Source organism: Charadrius vociferus, unplaced genomic scaffold, assembly GCF_000708025.1.
Source record: "Charadrius vociferus isolate BGI_N301 unplaced genomic scaffold, ASM70802v2 scaffold782, whole genome shotgun sequence".
Taxonomy (NCBI): Eukaryota; Metazoa; Chordata; class Aves; order Charadriiformes; family Charadriidae; genus Charadrius; species Charadrius vociferus.
The window spans coordinates 104,078-123,128 of NW_009647411.1; the positions used below are offsets into that span (position 1 = coordinate 104,078).

The 19,051-nt window shown below is 40.6% G+C and overlaps 1 protein-coding gene across 1 annotated transcript in view; it reads left to right on the forward strand.

Annotated features, from left to right (window-relative positions):
- Positions 1-18,681, forward strand: part of BLMH (bleomycin hydrolase) — a 19,597-nt gene extending 916 nt beyond the window's left edge. Inside the window, exons 2-12 of the mRNA XM_009880223.1 lie at positions 6-203; positions 607-716; positions 1,382-1,523; positions 2,741-2,829; positions 4,110-4,202; positions 8,101-8,256; positions 8,749-8,907; positions 9,005-9,072; positions 9,498-9,615; positions 12,096-12,165; positions 18,306-18,681. Of these exons, the coding sequence (XP_009878525.1) occupies positions 6-203; positions 607-716; positions 1,382-1,523; positions 2,741-2,829; positions 4,110-4,202; positions 8,101-8,256; positions 8,749-8,907; positions 9,005-9,072; positions 9,498-9,615; positions 12,096-12,165; positions 18,306-18,457 (1,355 nt within the window). The 3' untranslated portion in view covers positions 18,458-18,681. The remainder of the gene's footprint in view (positions 1-5; positions 204-606; positions 717-1,381; positions 1,524-2,740; positions 2,830-4,109; positions 4,203-8,100; positions 8,257-8,748; positions 8,908-9,004; positions 9,073-9,497; positions 9,616-12,095; positions 12,166-18,305) is intronic.
- The last annotated feature ends 370 nt before the right edge of the window (positions 18,682-19,051 follow it).

Here is a 19,051-nt window from a genome sequence, read left to right on the forward strand (position 1 = left end):
CCCAGGGCTGAGCACGGAGAAGGCTGCCGCCTTCAGCCGGCGGCTGCGGGCCGAGCCCCGGTTCCTGCTGGCCCAGAACGTGGCGACATGCAACGACCCGCTGGAGGTGTGCTTGCAGCGGCAGGTGGTGCAGGACACGGTGCAGGTTTTCCAGCACGCCGTGCCCGCCGAGGGCAAGCCCGTCACCAACCAGAAGAACTCCGGTAAGAGGCTCCAGTAGTGGCGGTGAGGAGGGGTGATGGCGTTGGGGGAGCGAGTGATGTCATACTGATGGCGCCGCAGGAGCGCTGGTCGCCTTTGATGGCCTCTCGTGGGGCTCTGAGCAGAACTGAATCCCTGCAGCATCCTCTTGAGTTAATAACAGTCTTTAGACCTGCAGCATTTGCTTGTTTCCACTTCTGTATGGCGTAAGATAAAATCAATGGAGAGACCTGCATTTGCAATAAAAGATCTCTGAACTTCTTAGGAGCTCTTTTGTATTTTACAGTCCCAGCCAGAACCAAAGGCTTGAGGCGGAATGGTGTCATGGATCGTGTGTTTAAAAAAAAAAATCCTGACGCAGCTTTTAAACATTCCAGTTTAATTCTTGTTCCTTTGATCTCTCAGGGAGATGTTGGATCTTTTCCTGTCTCAACGCAATGCGTCTTCCTTTCATGAAGAAATACAACATCGAAGAGTTCGAATTCAGCCAGTCGTATCTCTTTTTCTGGGATAAGGTACAGCACTGCAGGTCGTAGGCTGTGCTAGGACAGCCTGTGCAATCGGGTAGTAATATTGCGACAGAATTTCTTTTAGGCTCTACCATCTTAACAACCCAGGTAGAAAACATACATGAGAAGAAACTTCAAGAGTTCTTTAAATATGTATTTTAAATGTGGGTCATCCAAAGTGCAACTTTAAGCTTGAGAAGAAGGTTGTCAAGATGTTAATGTTTTGGAATAGAAAAAGTCTTCTTTCAATAGTTGTGCATTTCAACAGTTACTTGTAGGGGGCTCAGGGGAGACATGACTAACTTTCTGTTGAGGTTTCAGATGTGTTTGTGACCTGCTGATCTGCCAGCTGTGTGCCTGCTTTTACCCCCTAAGGGACATCAAGAAAATCTAATACTAATTTAGGCCAGGCTTCATTGCATAACTTCTGTTTCACATTTCCTGTTCCCCTACTCTCTAGCTATGTGCTAACTCACCCCTAAATATTTGGTCTGTGACAGAAATAAGTTTATAGGATAATCCCTGGAATGCTAGGGGGGAAAATAAGAACTCCAGTAGATAAGCAGAAGGTAGCTTCATCTAGTTAGGACTTCTGAAGAACTGAATATTCAGGAATGAATTAATGCAGTGTCACACTTGAAATAGCTATTTTTCCTGTCTGTCCATTCCAGGTCGAACGTTGTTACTACTTTTTAAATGCCTTTGTGGAAACAGCTCAGAAAAAGGAGCCTGTGGAAGGAAGACTGATACAGTTCCTGCTGTCCAACCCCACGAATGATGGTGGACAGTGGGATATGTTGGTTAACATTATTGGTAAGAGAACTGGTTGTTAGGAGTCCTTCCTGACATTGGACGGTGGTTTGAGAGATGAGGAATGAAATAGAAGAAATAGAGTTTGAGACCTGGGAGTTTGCTAAGGAACATGATGCTATTAGCCACTACCTTTTTTAATCAAAGACCTTTTTCATGCCAGTTTATAAATATTAGGCTTAAATCTTGTCTGGGACCTCCACTCTTGCATATTGCTGCTGCTGATAAAAGCCCAGTAGAATAACAGAAGTAATTAGATTTCCCAGACTTTCCAGTTAGTAAAAAGGTTCCATCCCCTTTTACTTCAGTCATCAATTCAACATCGTTTATTTATATCCACGTATACAATTTTTGGGGCATGTGGTAAGGAAAAAACAACTTGGTTAGACTGGGGTGCGTCTACAAGGCAGAAGCAAAACTACTTACAGAGTTGCAGCCTGAAGAAAGATGGTATAAAGATCAGCGAGAGGGAAATGATGTGGAATGTGGCCGTGCTGGTCTTGCAAAGATCCAGCTTAAGCAGGATCTTCCTTACACTGATTAAGGAGATACTTCTCCCTGTCTGAATTACATGAGCATTTGCTTTCATTTGTATTGTGAAACAATGCAATACCTTTGTAAATCAACAAGCCAGTAATATAAGTTTAGAATCACAAAAGGAATTTGTTTCTTTGAAGCCTGGAGGTTACTTTTTTTTTCCCCATCCAATGGGCAGAGAAGATTTTGGATGCTGCTGTTACATCCAGAGACTTGCATGGTGTGATCTTGGATTGGTACCATAATGTAGGAAGAAACTGAGCTGTTGCTAGTGTTTTATAAATGTTGAGGAGCAAAGGAGATGGGAAGTTAGTCACATAACCTTAGATAAAAGACATGTAATAATTCAGAAGAGGCTTAGGTTTTTAGAAGATATTTCAGGAGCTTAATTTTCAAGTAATTTTTTTTTCTTCTGATCAAAACTGCTTCTTAAATAGCACGAATTAGTTTAGAACTTTTAAAAGTGTTGAACCAAATGACGGAGTCGTTCAGGGATTCCACCTTTTGTGATCCCTGTGAAATGAAGATCAGATACTTGTAACCTTTAAATAAGAGAATTTCCCTTATGATCTCTGCACAAAGCCCAACTTCATTTAGCTTTTATGTGGTTATAAGCGGAAGCACTAGCATCTGCTCTTTCAAAAAGACAATTGTTAACTCATAGCTTTATCACTTTATTTTAGAAAAGTATGGTGTTGTCCCCAAGAAATACTTTCCCGAGTCTCATACCACAGAGGCTACTAGAAGGATGAATGAGATCTTGAATCATAAGGTAAAATTGATTTAGATAATAGAATTAAAGGGAGGGGATGGGAATGATCCTGCTCCAAGTGTTCTTACTTTCATTTCTCCTTATTGACCAAGGTACAAAGTGCATCTTGGCAACTTTACTCGCTTTTATTCAAAAAGCGGCCTACAATCTCGGCAAAGTCTGATGTTAATCTTGAAATATGAAGCAGGAAAGTGTGTTTATGGAAGATGGCCATTGCCAGGCTTCAGCAGCTTGAAAGTACCTCACATGGTTTTAGTAGCAATTGTCCCTAATCCTCAGGTGTCCAAAAAGTTAATTCTTGGTGTGCAGCTGATTAATTCTGTTTCTGCCAAACTAGCACTTGGCATCTAGGTGACATTTTCCTGCTCCCTCAATATTTCATCTACCAGTATGTCAAGGTTTCTAGACACTACTGCCAAATTTGATGGAAAAGATTAAAAAAAAAAAAAAAGTATTTTCAAAACACTGAATCTTAAAAATCAGCTTTCAATATAGAAGAGTGCCGCTTTGTCAGAAGCCGTAAGCTTGCTCCCTGAACTACAGAAACGAATTAATCTGGGAAGATGCTAATGTAGTAGGCAATTAAAGCATTTTTTTTTTTTTTACAATGGGCTTTGATTATTTTTTTTTCCAGTTCATATGCTACATGCTTAGGGAAGATTGCCTTTTGAAATCCACATAAAAAATGTAAAATATGTGCTGAAATGAGCTTACACATAACGGATGGTGTTAATGTTATTCTAGTCTTGAACATTACAAACCAGCTGGTCTTGAGGGAGCCCCACTCACTGTTCCCGGCCTTATGGATGGTGACAGTAATGGGAAGCACGTGCTCTTCTTACTGCACTTCTGCATGCAGTGGGGAAATGCTTCATTCTTTTTATCAACCAAGAGATCAATTATGCATTAGAATTGCAAAATAAATTTTACAGTATGAAGACAGTCTGTTCTGTGTGAGTCACAGAGGTGGTGATGCATATAGATGTTGCAGCATTATTTACGGAACCAAGAGAAATCAAGCCTTAAGAAGAGCTAATGACTGTAAGCTTCAAATCAATGGTTGGAAAATAGTAATTGAGTGGCAACTCAATTACTGATTATTTTTTTGTGATCTTTTACTTCTAAATCATTCAACTATCCTGATATTTTTTTCAAGAATCAATATCTAACAAAGCCTTCTTTCATTTTGAAAACATGTCATGAAGAGTAAAATAGGTGCCTGAAACAACCAGATAGGATTAGGTGGCACATTATAATAAAATTACTTTCTCTTTAAACAGATGAGAGAATACTGTTTGCGGCTAAGAAATATGGTGGAAGGTGGAACCATGAAAGGAGAACTTTGTGCTGCAATGGACATGATGATAGAAGAGGTAAATATACTTGTGTGACATGAATCTTCTTGGAGCACAAGACTAGAATGGATGAGAATTCTTGCTCACTCTTGGATCAGCCAAAACAAGTGCCTTTTGTTTGCCTGTCTAGGAAGGTTTTGCACAGCAGTGCGCTTTGCAGTATTCAAGTGAATTTTTTTGAAGTGGCTTGTTGCTTAGCTCATTCTGAGGTTTTCTGATACTTCCAGACAAATATCTTGAACTTACAGATTCCAGAACTAGGACACTTGACAGAGACATCTGCCTCTTTCTGTAGGAAAGCAGCATTTTGTATCCTGAGAGATCAAAATAGGGGCCTATCAGGCTTTTATAAATAGTAGAAAAGAGGCAGGTTGAAAACTGCATTCTGATGGCTTTGAATGTAAAATCTTACCGCGCAAGTGTTGTTGCAGAAATTCCCCACAAGAGAGCAGGAAAGAACAACAAAAGGGAGTTCTCTGCATTATGGAAAAGGTGTGAGCTGAACACAAGGCTGAATCCAGCTGCGGTCTGATACTGAGGAGCAGCAGAGGAAAGAATTACAGCATCTGCTCCTGGCTGTGTGAATTAACTCAAAATCAAATCCATCAGCAAGTCTGTAGTAGGCAGTGTGTGTGTAGTGGCTGGCCCTCCATCTGTTCACACTGAGTATGACAGTGGCACATCATTTTTCTTATTCAGTAGTCCTCAGATTTGATTTTTAAATAGCTAAAAGCAATTTTAAAAGTTCAGGCTGTTGTAGTTTGACTGAGTGCATGCATTTTAAAAAAGTATATATTTCACTTGTTTCTCAAACATACAATGCAAAGTTACCCAGTGGTTTTAATATCTGTCACTAGATGACTCAAGAAATCAAATGTTTTGGTTCTGTGTATTAGTTTTTCTGCAATCCAGTAAACATCAGTATCAGACAGAACCTACTTTGGGCTGTTATCTGTAAAGCTTCAGTCAGTTCCACTGATAGGCAAGTATTGATTAATGTGTTGGTTTGTATTTTGGAAATTCATTTTTGTACTTCATGTATAAACCTGTAGCTTCTTTTCATCTAATTTTAAGGTTAGATTAAAAAAGAGAACTGATTCACGTTCCTTGGGTTATATCATTGAAACTAAAACTTTTATGAAGTGTATGCCTTAAGATCAACAGTAATTCTGTGCTTTGAGCCTACCCCAGTGTGCTGCCAATCAGCACGTAGCTCGAAAGTGCATTAATAGAACTTACATCCAGTGTGTGCGTCCAAAAGCCTTTGGAGGATTTTAAAGCAGACATCAGAAGCTTCCTAGAGATGTTCATTTTTAGGGCAATGACATACAGTTCACTGCAAAATGTCTATTCATTTGTTTAGATTCTCTTGCCCTCTGACAAGGGATCCTGGAACCAGCATTAAAGACTCATTAACCAATTGCAATTTGTTTGACCTGTAAAAATGTTGTGCTTAATTCTCTGAAGTTAACACAGTATTTCCTCTTGCACTGGTAATAGTGGTTTGCAACTTAAGTGATTTACTTTCAGTAAACACTGTAGTTGAAACATGCAATTGCACCTGTCTTGTACACTTTAAAACCACTTAAGTTTTAAAGGTTTGAGACCAGTCTTTTATTTCATGTGTTTATATATATAAGTGGCACTGCATCTGTTTTTGTATGTGACAAAGCAGAACTTGGGTTTGTTCTGTGAAGTTTTATTTGCATCGCAAACCTTGGTTTGTGTATGCTGGGAGGCTAAAATGGAGCAGTTGTACTGGAACACAAGACTAAGTATTCACTCCAGAACTGTACAAACATTCTTCTTATCAAACTGATGCACAGCAGGTCAGAAGTTGAAATCACTGCAGTGCATGTGATTTTTTTTTTTTTTTTCCTTTACTGTTCTCCTTTGTAGACTCTTCCTTATCAGAAGTGTCCTCCTTTTCCCTTCCTTGTTCATTTTGTTGTTTAGCACAAGCCACTATATCTTTGCCTTATCTTGGTTCTAGTTGTCACTGTAGTGATAGAAGTCACCTTTTAGCTTAAATGTGTCTCCTTATTTTATTTATTGATAGAGGAAGCTTGTGAGATACTAAGAGATGGCTTGCGATGGGTGTGGTGGCAAAACAATTGAGGGAGACCATTCCCCGCTTCCACTGCCTCTGTTAACTTGAGACTTCTGTCTCCATCATTTTCCTTCCTCTGGTCGGAGCCCCTTTGCTCGTTGTTCCCCTTCTAGGCATTTTTCTTGCTTGTTCTGTTTTCATAGCCTCATCTCTTGCCACTTGGGGTTATCTGAGGTAATGTGGGTGTATCCACAGCAAATGATACCTTTTGTGCAGTCTGTGCAAAATTAAATATTTATAGTAGTTAAGGGATTTACATTTGCTCTTTAACATATTTATTGAGAAATAAATGTGTGAGTTCCTCCAGTAGAAACATTAAGCCCACACCCTTGTTTCAACCCATAATTAATCTCTTCTCTTGTTTTCTTAAATTGCTTGGAGCAAGGATACCTTTATTTGTATTTTGTGCACGGCCAAATAGTGTTACTTAGCATGAATACTGCACTCCCTTTTGTCATCAGCACAAAGCGCGCATTAGCACAAAGCTAGTTCTTATGGAGCCTTAGGATCCATATAAATCAGCTTGAGTAGCTCCAGAAAGAGTAAGTCAGCTTTGGGAAAGGTATTCTGTCTCCTCTCCTGTGAAAAGTCAGTGGGAAGAAAATGTGAAGGCTGACAGCCCAGGAAAGCTGGCACAAACCGCAGGCGTTGGATCCTAGTGCAGAAAGTGCAGTTGAGATGTGACTCTTTGACTCCCCCTCTCTTATTTTAAACAACCTGTTGGTTCCTTGCAAGGAAAAGATTTCTCTTGTGCTCAAGACATGGACAGAGCTGAAGCAGACCCATGTCAGCTGAAGTAAAACAGATTCAAACTTGTTTGAATATGATTGAATTCTCTGTCCCCATAGTACCTGTGGCAGGTTCTGCTAAATATCCCCAAAGACAGTCATCTGGTTACAGTGCCTGTGAGTTAGCACGTTTTATGATAAGCCCCATAAGAAAGTACAGTAGTGATTCTTAAGTGCTGTTTCATATTCTGATTTATAGGGAGGCTGATGACTTAATCTGGTCAACTTTTTCTGCTAAAAATCAATAGAAAGCTGCCAGCTGCAAGGGATGCCACAGTCAGCAGGCAGGGATCTTAAATTACATAAGCTGCCAGCTTAACCCTAAACTGAGACATTGTTAAATGTATTAAATCAGACGAGAAGATTATTCTCGGATTTTGAAAAGATGCAAAGGCCCATCTTTGAAATCCAAATGAACATTACAGGAAAACAGGGATTAGTACAGGGGAAACAGTGGGATAAAAGGCTTTGCCGTATGCATGTTAGGAGGGCTGGTTTGTCTCTGTATGGGGCAGACCACCAGGTGGAACAGGTGATGCTGAATGCTTTAGCCTTTCTAGAATGAGTTTGATAAAGTTTCTCTTGCACTGGGAAAGTATCTTCTTGGAGGAGCTTCAGAATTACTTATGAAACACTGGAATGAGACTGGGCGGTGTATTGGCTTTTGCTTTTGGCTGCTGCTTTCCTAGCATAACCTGGAATTTATATGTTCAGCCTCATGCTTCTGTTTAGCCTGATGGCTTACTTGAGAACGTAGAGTGTGAGAATGGAGAGATTCTGTTGATTTTCTGTGGCTTTTCAGGTTGGCTTTGAATTGTTGAAACACCTAGGTTTCCAGAGCTGAATGAAAAAAATTCATGTGTTACATTTATTCATGTTCTTCAAACATGGCTGCTAAGGTCCCATTTCTCCAGTTGGTTCTCATGTGGAGAAATCCATTTGTCCATGGCATTGCTGTGGTAGGAGAGGCAGACTTGCATGTTTCTGCAAGTTCACAGCTGTTTGCTTCTCTGGGCAGGTATTCAGAATAGTGAGTACTTGCCTGGGCAGCCCTCCGGAGACCTTCTGCTGGGAGTTCCGGGATAAGGAGAAGAACTACCACAAATATGGCCCCATGACACCAGTCCAGTTCTACAATGAACATGTGAAGCCTTACTTCAACATGGAGGACAAGGTTTGGGCATGTTGAAAGGCAGTAGCCTCCCAAGACTTTTTTTGTTGTTAAGCCACTTATTTTCCACTGTTGTAAGTGTACTCTCCACCCCTGTAACTGCAGCGTACGGGCTGGGAACCACTCCCACAAGTCAAAGGTGGCCCTCTGTTTATTCTCCACATTCTCCTGTTTGTGCTCTACCCTTCAATTAGCTGCGATCTTACATTGTGCTTCCATGATGATTTTGTAATGATAAAATATGTGATGATCAAATCAGTCATAAAATGCCATAAGATGGCCATTAGAGAGCAGGAATAACATGCAGGAATAACAACAACAAAAAAACAAATAAACAAAAAAACCTTAAACCTGGTATTTCAGCCAAGCAGCTTGTTTGCTAATGAGCAGACGGCTAGCTGGGACAAAAGCAATTCTCTGAAATCCATCTAGATTCATTTCTCAAAGATTTCAGTTCAGTTGCACCTTAATTTATGACATTGTGTGTTTTGGCAGATTTGTCTAGTGAACGATCCTCGACCTCAGAACCCGTACAACAGGCTGTATACAGTGGAGTACCTGAGCAACATGGTAGGAGGGAGGAAAACACTCTATAACAACCAGCCTGTTGATGTCTTGAAAAAATTAGCTGCAGCGTCTATTAAGGATGGCGAGGTTGGTTTGGTTTCTCTTCATGGATGACATGGTGCAACTCTGTAATGTAAAACTCGCTGGGATGTGGCCTAGACGTGACTCTTCCTTCTATTTGTAGGCTGTGTGGTTTGGCTGCGATGTTGCAAAGCACTTCTATGGCAAGCTGGGAATCAATGACATGAATATGTAAGTAGAAAATCAAAACAGAATACTATCTGGGATACTTGGCTAGGACATAAACACTGCCTTGGCTGCTTAAGAAACTAATTTGACCATACTTTGGATTATATACCCAAAAGGACTATATTTAAGTAATAATGCAGCAGCAATGTTGTGGGTTGGGTTTTTTTTTCACTTGTTAGCTAAAATCTCAATCCCTTAGATGTGCTACAAGCAATTGTTAAATATTCTTATTCATTTGGATTGTCTAGTATCCAGTGAGAGAAACTCCTAAAAGGATCAGTGTTTGCATTTATTCTGACGCTAAAAATAGTTGAACTTATACACCCGTGCAGTGGCTCCTGGGACAGTGCAGTCTGCTGATCATCTGGTTTACTAGTGAGAATCCTCCCTGCCTCCTTTTTGATTTTGCTTTTGTGGCTTTCTAATAGATTTAACCATGAGCTGGTGTTTGGTGTCTCTGTCAAGAACATGAACAAAGCAGATAGATTAATCTTTGGAGAATCAATGATGACCCACGCCATGGTCCTGACGGCTGTCACCGAGAAGGTAGAGTCTCCCTCCAGAAGTTCTGATGCTTGTACAGATGTTGTGGAATGTTCTGGCAGCTTGTTTGTGTTTGGGGCTTATTCGCAGTGTGTAAGCTGTTCTGCTAGAGTTCAGTGTGTGTGTGTGCGCCACAGGGCCTAGGTTGTCTATTCTCCCTGTGTTGTTTGTGTCTGAGTGTTTAGCGCTATAAATATTTAACAAGGAGGGAAGAATTCTGGACAAGTCAAGGTCTTTTTTCCTTCTGCCCACAAACTTTTATTGGAGAAAGGAAAATAAAGTCAGCTTCTATTTTTAAGATGCCAGAAAACTTATGTTAACTGATTTTTATTTTTTTTTTTAAATACAGACTGATATATCTTGCTGAGCAAGAAATCTAGTACGGTAGCAGGTATTTCCTACCCTATCCCACTGCATGGGTTAGTCCAATCTGTATTTTACAGCATGAAACTCTTTCTATTAAAATGCCAGTAGGAGGCACTTTGGAACAATGGTAACCTCCTGCAGCTCACTGGCATGTGACCTCTCTGACCTACTTGTAATTAGGGAAGGAAAATGGTGTCCAAAATAACTCTGTGGCAGACAGTAGGCTGAGATGAACGCACAACTAAATCTGCTCCTGGCAGTATAACAAAGCACGTATGAAGTAAAAAGAACCATGTGAAAATTTACAACTCGGGGTTATCTGCAATGTTGATGTTTTCCATTTATTTCCAGAAGTTGTCATTATTAAAGTTTCTTTGAAGTGATCTCTTCCTGTCCAACGTGACCTTGGCTTCAGAAATAACAGCTTGCATACAGCTGAAAGTTTGCTTGAGCTTTGGAGTTTGAGGGCTTGAGATGGGACCGCTGAGTCATAAGAATTTTTCTGAGTTATTTTTACAACTCAATTTAATTTTTCCTGTTGTATTCTGAGCTCTTAAAACTTCTATTTTGTATATCGGACTGCATGAACACATCTTTAAAAAAACTTGCATTGTTTTTCAGTTAAATATTTAAAATGATAGTTTTCTAGTGCTTAAAACCTGTTTATCTATTCATGGCTGAAGTGTGTATATTTGTATGGAGTGTGGCCAGTTACTGGCTGCACTTCATTGGCAGCTATAGTCTATATCTTTAAATTCATCCTTTTGCATGCTTAACTGTATAGTTGCATAAACTGTGATCAAATGTGACCTGATTTCTTAAAGAAAAGGAAGCGTATAAGATCTGCATATGATGGATGGTATCTCTAAAATCAAAAAATAATTTGAAAGAAATTATCCTAGAACAAGTTCAGCATTTGGAGGCTTTTCCACATTGAAAATGGACTAAGTTGTTTCTACTTTTTGTTTGAACATGTTGTCTTATATTAAACCTTAACTTAAGCTAAAGGAGCTTTGATAAACTGAGTTGTAAAATGTAATACTTTGGATTTACCTACTTTGTAAAAAGGCTTTGAAGATTTAAAAAATCCTATTACAATTTTACAACATAAAAAATTGATGTGGATTAAATGCACCTTTTGGTTAAAAACGTAATGTACATAAACATGTTTATCCCAGTTTCTGTCTGAGACCATCAAGAGTTGACTTACCCTTAGTCTGGTAGCTCTTGAATGTCTCATTTTAAGGACTGTCTGTATTTTTTTAAGTGAGAATAGAAGCAATACAACAATATTCCATTGAATATTAAAAATGGATTTATGGAGTGTTTTGCAGGTTAGTTTTTTGTATTGAAAAAATATCTTAGTAGCGAAGGAATAACTGTTCTTTGGTTCCTCAAGGGACCTGCTGTTGCCTCCTGAGAGGCTGCCTGACGGAAGCAGCCCTTCGCTTGGTGGCCCAGCAAGCTTGGGAAGCTGTTTGCCGTGCTTTTATGCACTTGGTAGATTTGAACCAGACTTGAGACAGCGCAGGGTAGAATATACTGCACGCTTCTGAACATGAAGCCAAATGTACTTCATACTCGTTAGAAGCCTTGTATATCCTTCAAGGCACCTAGCTTGGAGCTGTATCCTCCAGCTCCATTCAAGTGTTTGCACTTGTTCTTACTAATCCTGTTCTGAGTCACTGCAGTCGCTTCACTGCCCTTGTTCCTTTCCTCTGATCCCTCGTTCAAGCAAGTTGTGCGTTCTGTGTTTCGGAAGGCCCCCATGCGCTGATAGGTGATAGGGAGGGCTGCTTAAATTCTGTCTGTCAGTTAAGTCCAAACTTGAATTTAGTTCAACTTCAGGTTTCTAGCTGAAATAAATATTTATTGCAGGCCCTCTGCTAGACCACATTTCCTCATATTTTATGTAAGCGGGCAGACAAGTATTTTAGAAAATTACATTTCTCCAACCATTAGCAAGAAACCATTGTCTGAAACTTGCCAGAGCCTGTAGGCTTTTGGGAGTGGAGCTCTGTGGTTTTGTGCTGCTGGATTTAGGCTTGGAAGGGTTGGCTGCTATAAACTCACATGGTCCTTCACTACTGAATAGCCATTGACTTGTTTTGTCACAGGATGGGCAAGAAGAAGCATTTGAAAAATGGAGAGTGGAAAACTCCTGGGGTGAAGACCGTGGTAATAAAGGTAAAGTAATGTATAGTCACAGGAACAGAAAGCTGAACTTAAGTCTTTGGAAATAAGGAGGTGGAAGGGGGGAAGGGGATATGCTGTGTGTCCTTCACCAGGACACACATGAAACAAGCCTGTAAACAGCATGTGATCAATCAGAGTTATGGCACTAATTCTGGAAGATGAATATTCTTCACTTAAATGTGATTTACATCTAAGTGAATTGAATGTAAACATTGAATGGAGAAGCAGGAAATATCATTGGATAAACTTGACATTGTGGTTGCAAGCTCCACTGTAGAGGCAACTGCATTTTTTGGGGAGATGGCATAAGTGATTGACACTGAGACTTGTTGACAGACAGGGCATCTTGGTCCCAAGGGCAGGAGGACAAAGGTGACAGAAGCCCCTCTGGAGGCTGGAACTGGGACTCTGAATATAACTTAATGATATGGGGTATATGTTGTCTTTACGCTACAGCTTTTTACAGTCTAAGCACACTGTTTGTTTAGTGCATGGAAGGTTGCTACAGCTTTTTACAATCTAATAACCACACTGTTTGTTTAGTGCATGGAAGGTAATGGGGAGATGCTGGTAGACTTCTGTCACCAGACCAAATGGATTCAGACTGTCTAACTTCACTGCAATACTTTTAAGTGTACTAAAGTTTTTTGTAAGAGAACTAAGCTTAAATCTGTAAACTACAGCTGTCTCATCTTTGGGACCTCATGCTGGCTGTGGCTGATACTCCTTAAATAATCTTCCTGAGTCACGTGTGAAACCTAAGTAGTTTACTTTTTTTTTTTTTAAAGCACTGTTTATCAATCACAAAAAGTGAGCTTTTCCTTACTAATTTTGTAAATGAGGAAATGAGAGTATGGCTGGTTCCAGCTTATGCTGTGAACAGCTGCAATAGAAAGTGTTCTAGCTCCAAAACCTGTCGGGGGGGGAGGGAAATCATAATTCTGGTTGCCTTTCTGAAACCGTGCTGAAAACATGACCTGTGGCATCTTTGTGGTGTTCCTGTGTGGTATGACAAGCACTAGCAACAACAAAATTCACAGTTAACATGCAGTTCCGCTCCTGCCAGGTTTTCTGCATGAACTTGCTTTCCTGTCAATGACTGTCTCAGCCTGCGCTGTTGTTCCTTTAGAAAGGATTTGTAAGGTCGGGGGGATGAGCCAGCCTGGCATGGCACATGGGCAGGCACTGTGTACACAAGGGTGAGTCACAGCTGAGTGGTGGTTTAGGAATTGCTTCTAGTTACTTCCCTGCTCAGCCTGGGCATGACCTTCTCTGCCTGGTGTGAGGGGCAGCTCTGAGCTCCCCTCGCCCTGGGTGAGTGGGGCTGACGGTGTGAGAGCATTTCCACTTTGCTCTGCCAAGGCCTGCAGTCAGTCAGCTTTTCCTAAATGATTGGAGTGGAGCGAGATCTCCGTGATTTTTGTCATCTCCTGTCTGAGACAGGCCAGATGTGGACTCCACCTTGGCATGATAAGCCAGCTCGCTGATGAGCATGCCAAGCCAGACTTCAGTGTGTCCCAGGGCATAACACAATAGTCATTGCTGACCACATTCTTCTGTTGCACATTAATCCCAAATGTTGTGCTTACAAGATTTGGTATGGCTGAAATTTCCCAAGATGTTTGGGGTTTCTTCCCAGAATAGACTATTTCCGGAGAACTCTGGTTTAGGATGTGGTCTTATTCATAAGCTTTTGATATCTTGTACACGAACAGCGCACTAAAATGTAGCATATTGTTGGCACAGTGTCTTAATTTATGTTCTGGCCCCTTGGTCTTGCAGTATTGTCTGTTCTGAGTTAGCTGTATGCATTCACAGCAGAGTGTTCCAATAAAAATCTTTAGTCTTGACAAAACAATGAAACCGTTTATGTTCAGCCTTCAAGGCTCATCAGTGTGACAGTAGTAAAATGTACTTTGGAATGTTGGATTAAGTAAAGAAGCCAAATCAATACTAAAGAGGTAACATCAAAACTTTTCTTGTCTTCAAATACAAACGAGTAACTATTTTGTTACGCACCTTTATGTCTAATAGAGCCTATAAAATATAAAAATGCTGGGTTGTGCTGTTTTTGTCAGAACACTTTGTTTTGAGACACTCCAGATACTTGGTTTGTGATGTTAGAAGCTACTACTGTTAGAGGAATGCTTCCAGGAAGGAAGTGCCTTACTCAGCTTGCTTTACAACCGCTCAGCATGGACTTTGGTTAGTACTCCAAATGTTCTGAAGTTAGTAGGTGTCTGTCAGCAACTTTGGGCTAGTCATATACGCTCCTTGGCCAAGGTTCAGAGATGTTCTTTATTAGAACCGGAGAAAGGCTGGGCTCAATTTCAGGATATTGGCTGTTACCCTCAAACCACAGTGTAGTAGGCTGAAGCCTGACACCGCTGATGAGCGTTGTACCTGTTGAGCTGTGACGGAGCAGCAGCAGTTGTACGTTAATGTTACTGGGCTGGAGCATCAGCGAAAGCTCTGATGGAGCTGTGGAGGCTGTGATAGATGCGTGTGGAGAGCCACATGTGTTTTTGGCTTTCCTCACTTTCAGCATGTAATCCAAACTCAAAAAATAAAAACTACAGCAATGAGAAACGAAAGAAGTGTAGTGCCTCAGGCTTTAAGTTAAAAATAACACGAAATTAACCCTGTTACTTAGTATTCTTTGAGTATTCCTTGGAACTTGTTTGCCAGCTTTGTAAGCTTAACTTGCTACTTGGTTTGCAGTAGTAGTTTATCTTCCTTAGATGTTATCTCTTTTCCAAATATGGATTCATTTTTCAAGACTAAGTTCTAGAGCCATTCAAGAGGAGCTACTTGCTCCTTTGAAATATAATAGGACCCCAGAGTGAGTTGAATAAACCCTGCCTGTATCTTGTATGCATGTATTGCATGCATGCCATCTATGTCAACTTTTCTGGGTGAGTCACTGTCACTTATCTGTTTTGTACTGGTAGAGACCACGGTCTCTGGAAAGTCTTGCTCACTGTCTGCATTTTGTTTTGGTTAGGGAGTTGCCTGGAAAAGTGCCTTGACAGAAAATCCCTTCAGAACTAGGATGCTTGACTCTATTTCGGGCTACTTTTTTCAGGGAGGTGAATCCCTGAATGACTTTCTTACGAATGACCAAGCAACCCACTGTTGAGCTAAAGACAATTGGACATATCCTTCAGAGCTCGTTCTCAAACATTGGAAGAGGTGACTTGACAGGGTTTCCTTCCCTTCCTCCTGCCCTGCTTTTTCACTCTTCAACATCCAGTACTAGCTGGGGCAGGAGGGTGAGGGTTTGCAGTCTGCCCTAGCTCTCTTGCTATGCCACTGAGTCTGTCTGGCAGTGATTTTATTATTTAATTATTTTTTTAATCTTATCTGCCTTGTTAAGGAATTGGGAAGCCGTGCGTGGATCAGTCCTGTGCAGACAACCAGAATCCACATCAGTAAAGAGGCAGCCAAGAATGATGTTAAACTTGGCACATCCCAGTTGAGGCCCAGTTGGGTGTGGGGGATACAAGTAAGCCCTAACTCCATTATATCTTGGACAGGATGATAAAGGGTACAGCCCACAACAAAACACCAGAGACTAGATCTTGAGTCATTAAAAACCAACCAAACAAATGACTCCTCCTTGGTAGAAAATTGAAGTGCTTTTTCACATGAGTTCCCTCTTGCGTTTCTCCGAGTCCAGCCTGAGGTGCCAGGGAACACCTATCTGCCCCGACTCGCACGGTGCAGCGCTGGAAAGGCTCTGACTCCTGGTTTGGGTATCACAGGGTGTAGTTATTTCTGTGCTCACTCTCCACAGGGTGGGCAGCACTGAATTCTTGTGGTAGTGCTTGTCCTAGAGGAAGGGAAGCCCTGGGAACAGCCTCGCATTACTTCTCCTAAATATTTAGTAATTACATTCGTATCTGTTGTAAAAGTGTTTCTTGGAATCCCATCTGTTTTTCCTCAAGGAACAAATGCAGCTGCTGACAAACATTGCCTGGTTTTTTGAGGTAAAAAAGTCACTTCTCAGTCAAATATTTCCTTTCTGTGTTTTACTGGCACTTTGTCAGCCATACAGGCAAGTTTAATTATTGTGCGTACTCTTTTGTTCTGGAGACATAGTACATTATTACCTAACTTTGAACCCGGCTTATCCTATTGGATATCTTTTTTTTAAAAGCAAGCAAGAGGGGAACGCTAAATCACATTATCACATTGATTTGATAGGGGTCCATCTGTTTGCTTTGGCATTACAAGAACTTTCTTGTGGTACATCTCCAGCTAGAAGTCAGCTCCCTTTTGGCTCTTAATCTCTTGTACTGACTGTTGCATACATACTTTCTTGCGTGAAGACATTTTAAGGATTTAACTGTAGACATTTTGTGTCTGTATTCATATATATGTCTATATATCATCCCATAAGTACACAATGACAGAAAGGCTCTGCTAATTTGTCCTCCCTGTGGAGGAGTTACGGCACAAGCACAAAGTGGCTTGATGAGGTCCTTTGGGAACTTTGCAAGGGCTTTATTTTCAGGTGCCCAAATCCTAGATTGTGCAATAACTCGCAGGCCATTTGTCCTTAGCTGACCTCTCCCTGGCCAGCAGCTTCTTGGTTTTAAAGTGCTGAATGTTGAGGTTTTCTTTTGGGGAATGTGGGCCCAGCCACGCTGGGGAACGTGGACCAGCCTCATACCGAAGAGTACACTTTCGTTGACAGGTATTGTTCTGTTACAACAAGATGATGCTGTTCCAAGTTTTTTACCATATTCTGGCCTTGACATAGAAATGGTTTGAGTAGAAGCAGTAGATTAATTGCCCGCAATGGAGGTACAACTCCATTGTGTACCCTGCCCAGAAATGCAATAAACTTTCTGTTTCTTTTTTACTTCTGCCTGTTACCTGCATGGAGTGCAGAGCTCAGGGTTGCCTTAGGCAGGCTCTGAGGTTATATGTATTGCTGCGAATAAAGTATGTGTCTCCTTTTAATGAAGAAATTGATAATGGCTTTCATTGTGACACTGGGCACAGGCCTTGTCAAAGAGCGACCTTCCTTATTTGCATGTTCTGAAGTTCTGCTTGACGTTTCCTTCTTGTTCAGACACTGTGATCCTAATCAGCCCTGTCAAGCTTTGAGATACAGGATGTCAGCAGCAGAGTTCATTATCCTCTCAGGGTGCAATTACTTGTTGGCTCTTGGGAGTGAGAGGTTTTTGTGTGTCCCGAGAACTCATATCCTGAAGACAGAATAATCAAGGCAGCTCCCTTTGGCAGTGTTTCCAAAATGGCTTCTAGCTCGGATTACAATTGATAGGGTTTTTAATTTATGGCAATTATCTGATCTCTTGCTTTAGAAACAAGATGGTGTAGATAGATGCATTTATTGTCCATATTCTTTGGACATTTTCTTGTTTCATTTGATTGTGCGATGATACTGTATAAGGACACGGGGAACTTTATTACATAAAGCCTTCCCATCTGTCTTATAAATGCTTGCTTTCTCCCAGCTGCTCTTTTTTCAGTTCACCTTGAATAGTTTGTTTCCAATGGCAGCTTTCTGCTAAAACCTGTCATACTCTAAATGTGACTTCCCCCCCTAGTTCAAAGGCTGTTCACTGAAATTCTCAGTAAGAATTATATTAAGGGAGAAAATTAAGATTTAGTTCAGCTGAAGTGTGATTTCAATGGCTTTATGTTTGAGGAAAGCAGACGGCCTCCTCTTACAGCAAGAACTAAACCAGCAAAGTTTTCTTGAACCAAAGTTGGTTTGGATATTAACCTGGAAAATTTCCCTTTTCTTAAAGAACCTGAAAACCTCTAAAGCCAGAGACTCGGATAACTTTACATTCTGCTTTAAAGGCCTTTTTTCTTTTAAGACATTGTAATTCACTTGAGCGTTCTCAATGCCAATTTTAACAGAGGAAGCATAAATGATTAATATTCTGGGTCTTGTTTTTCCTAGCAGGCTTCATGCTTGGTCTTTCACTGCACATGAAGTAGATGCAGTTAGCCTACATGTTCATTTCTTTGTCTTGAGAGATTTGAAGTATGACTAGGTCCTGTTTGTAATGCATCGTTCATAGGTGAAACTTGTATATGTGACTGCTTCATTGTAATGGTTCTCTGTTGTAATGAACTGTTTTCATCTCCAGGTTACCTCATCATGACTGATGACTGGTTTTCTGAGTACGTGTACGAAGTTGTGGTGGATAAGAAGCACGTACCAGAAGACATCTTGGCAGTGATGCAGCAGGAACCGATTGTTTTGCCAGCCTGGGACCCTATGGGGGCTTTAGCCAAGTGAACTACAGAATATTTGCCTCTTAACGGTCAACCAGAAGTAGATGCAATAGAGAATTCCAGTGGTTGGAAGCCATAGCCAAATGATAATGTGACCAAGCACTCAGCATGGTCGCTATTCTTGAAATGTAAGTTAAGGATCTTTGGGAAATAGCGCTTTACTGACTTGACTGAACAAAGCTCTCAGACAGGCTACCCTGCAAAACTAAAAAGGGAAAAGAAAAAAAAAAAAACAAACAAAAAAAAAACCAACAACTCATCATGACAATGTATTGCAAGTGTTGTCAATGGCAGCTTGATTTTACCTTAAATTTTTAATAAAAAACAGTGTAGTAACTTAGAATTATTTTGACCAGTGTTTTCCTTAGAAAAGATGGCCATAAAAGGCCCTTTAGAATTAACAGCTAGGTGATTGTTAGAACAAGTATATCAATACACTTATAAAGTAACCATCCATGGTCTGACTTGTACCATAAAATAATGCCCAAAATACTTTATATATTTACATTTTTAGTTTTGCTGAAGTCTTGGAGGGTAGATAAGAATTGAAACTGCTAAAAAAATCATCTTTGGAAATTTTTCCAGCAGAATTGGGGGG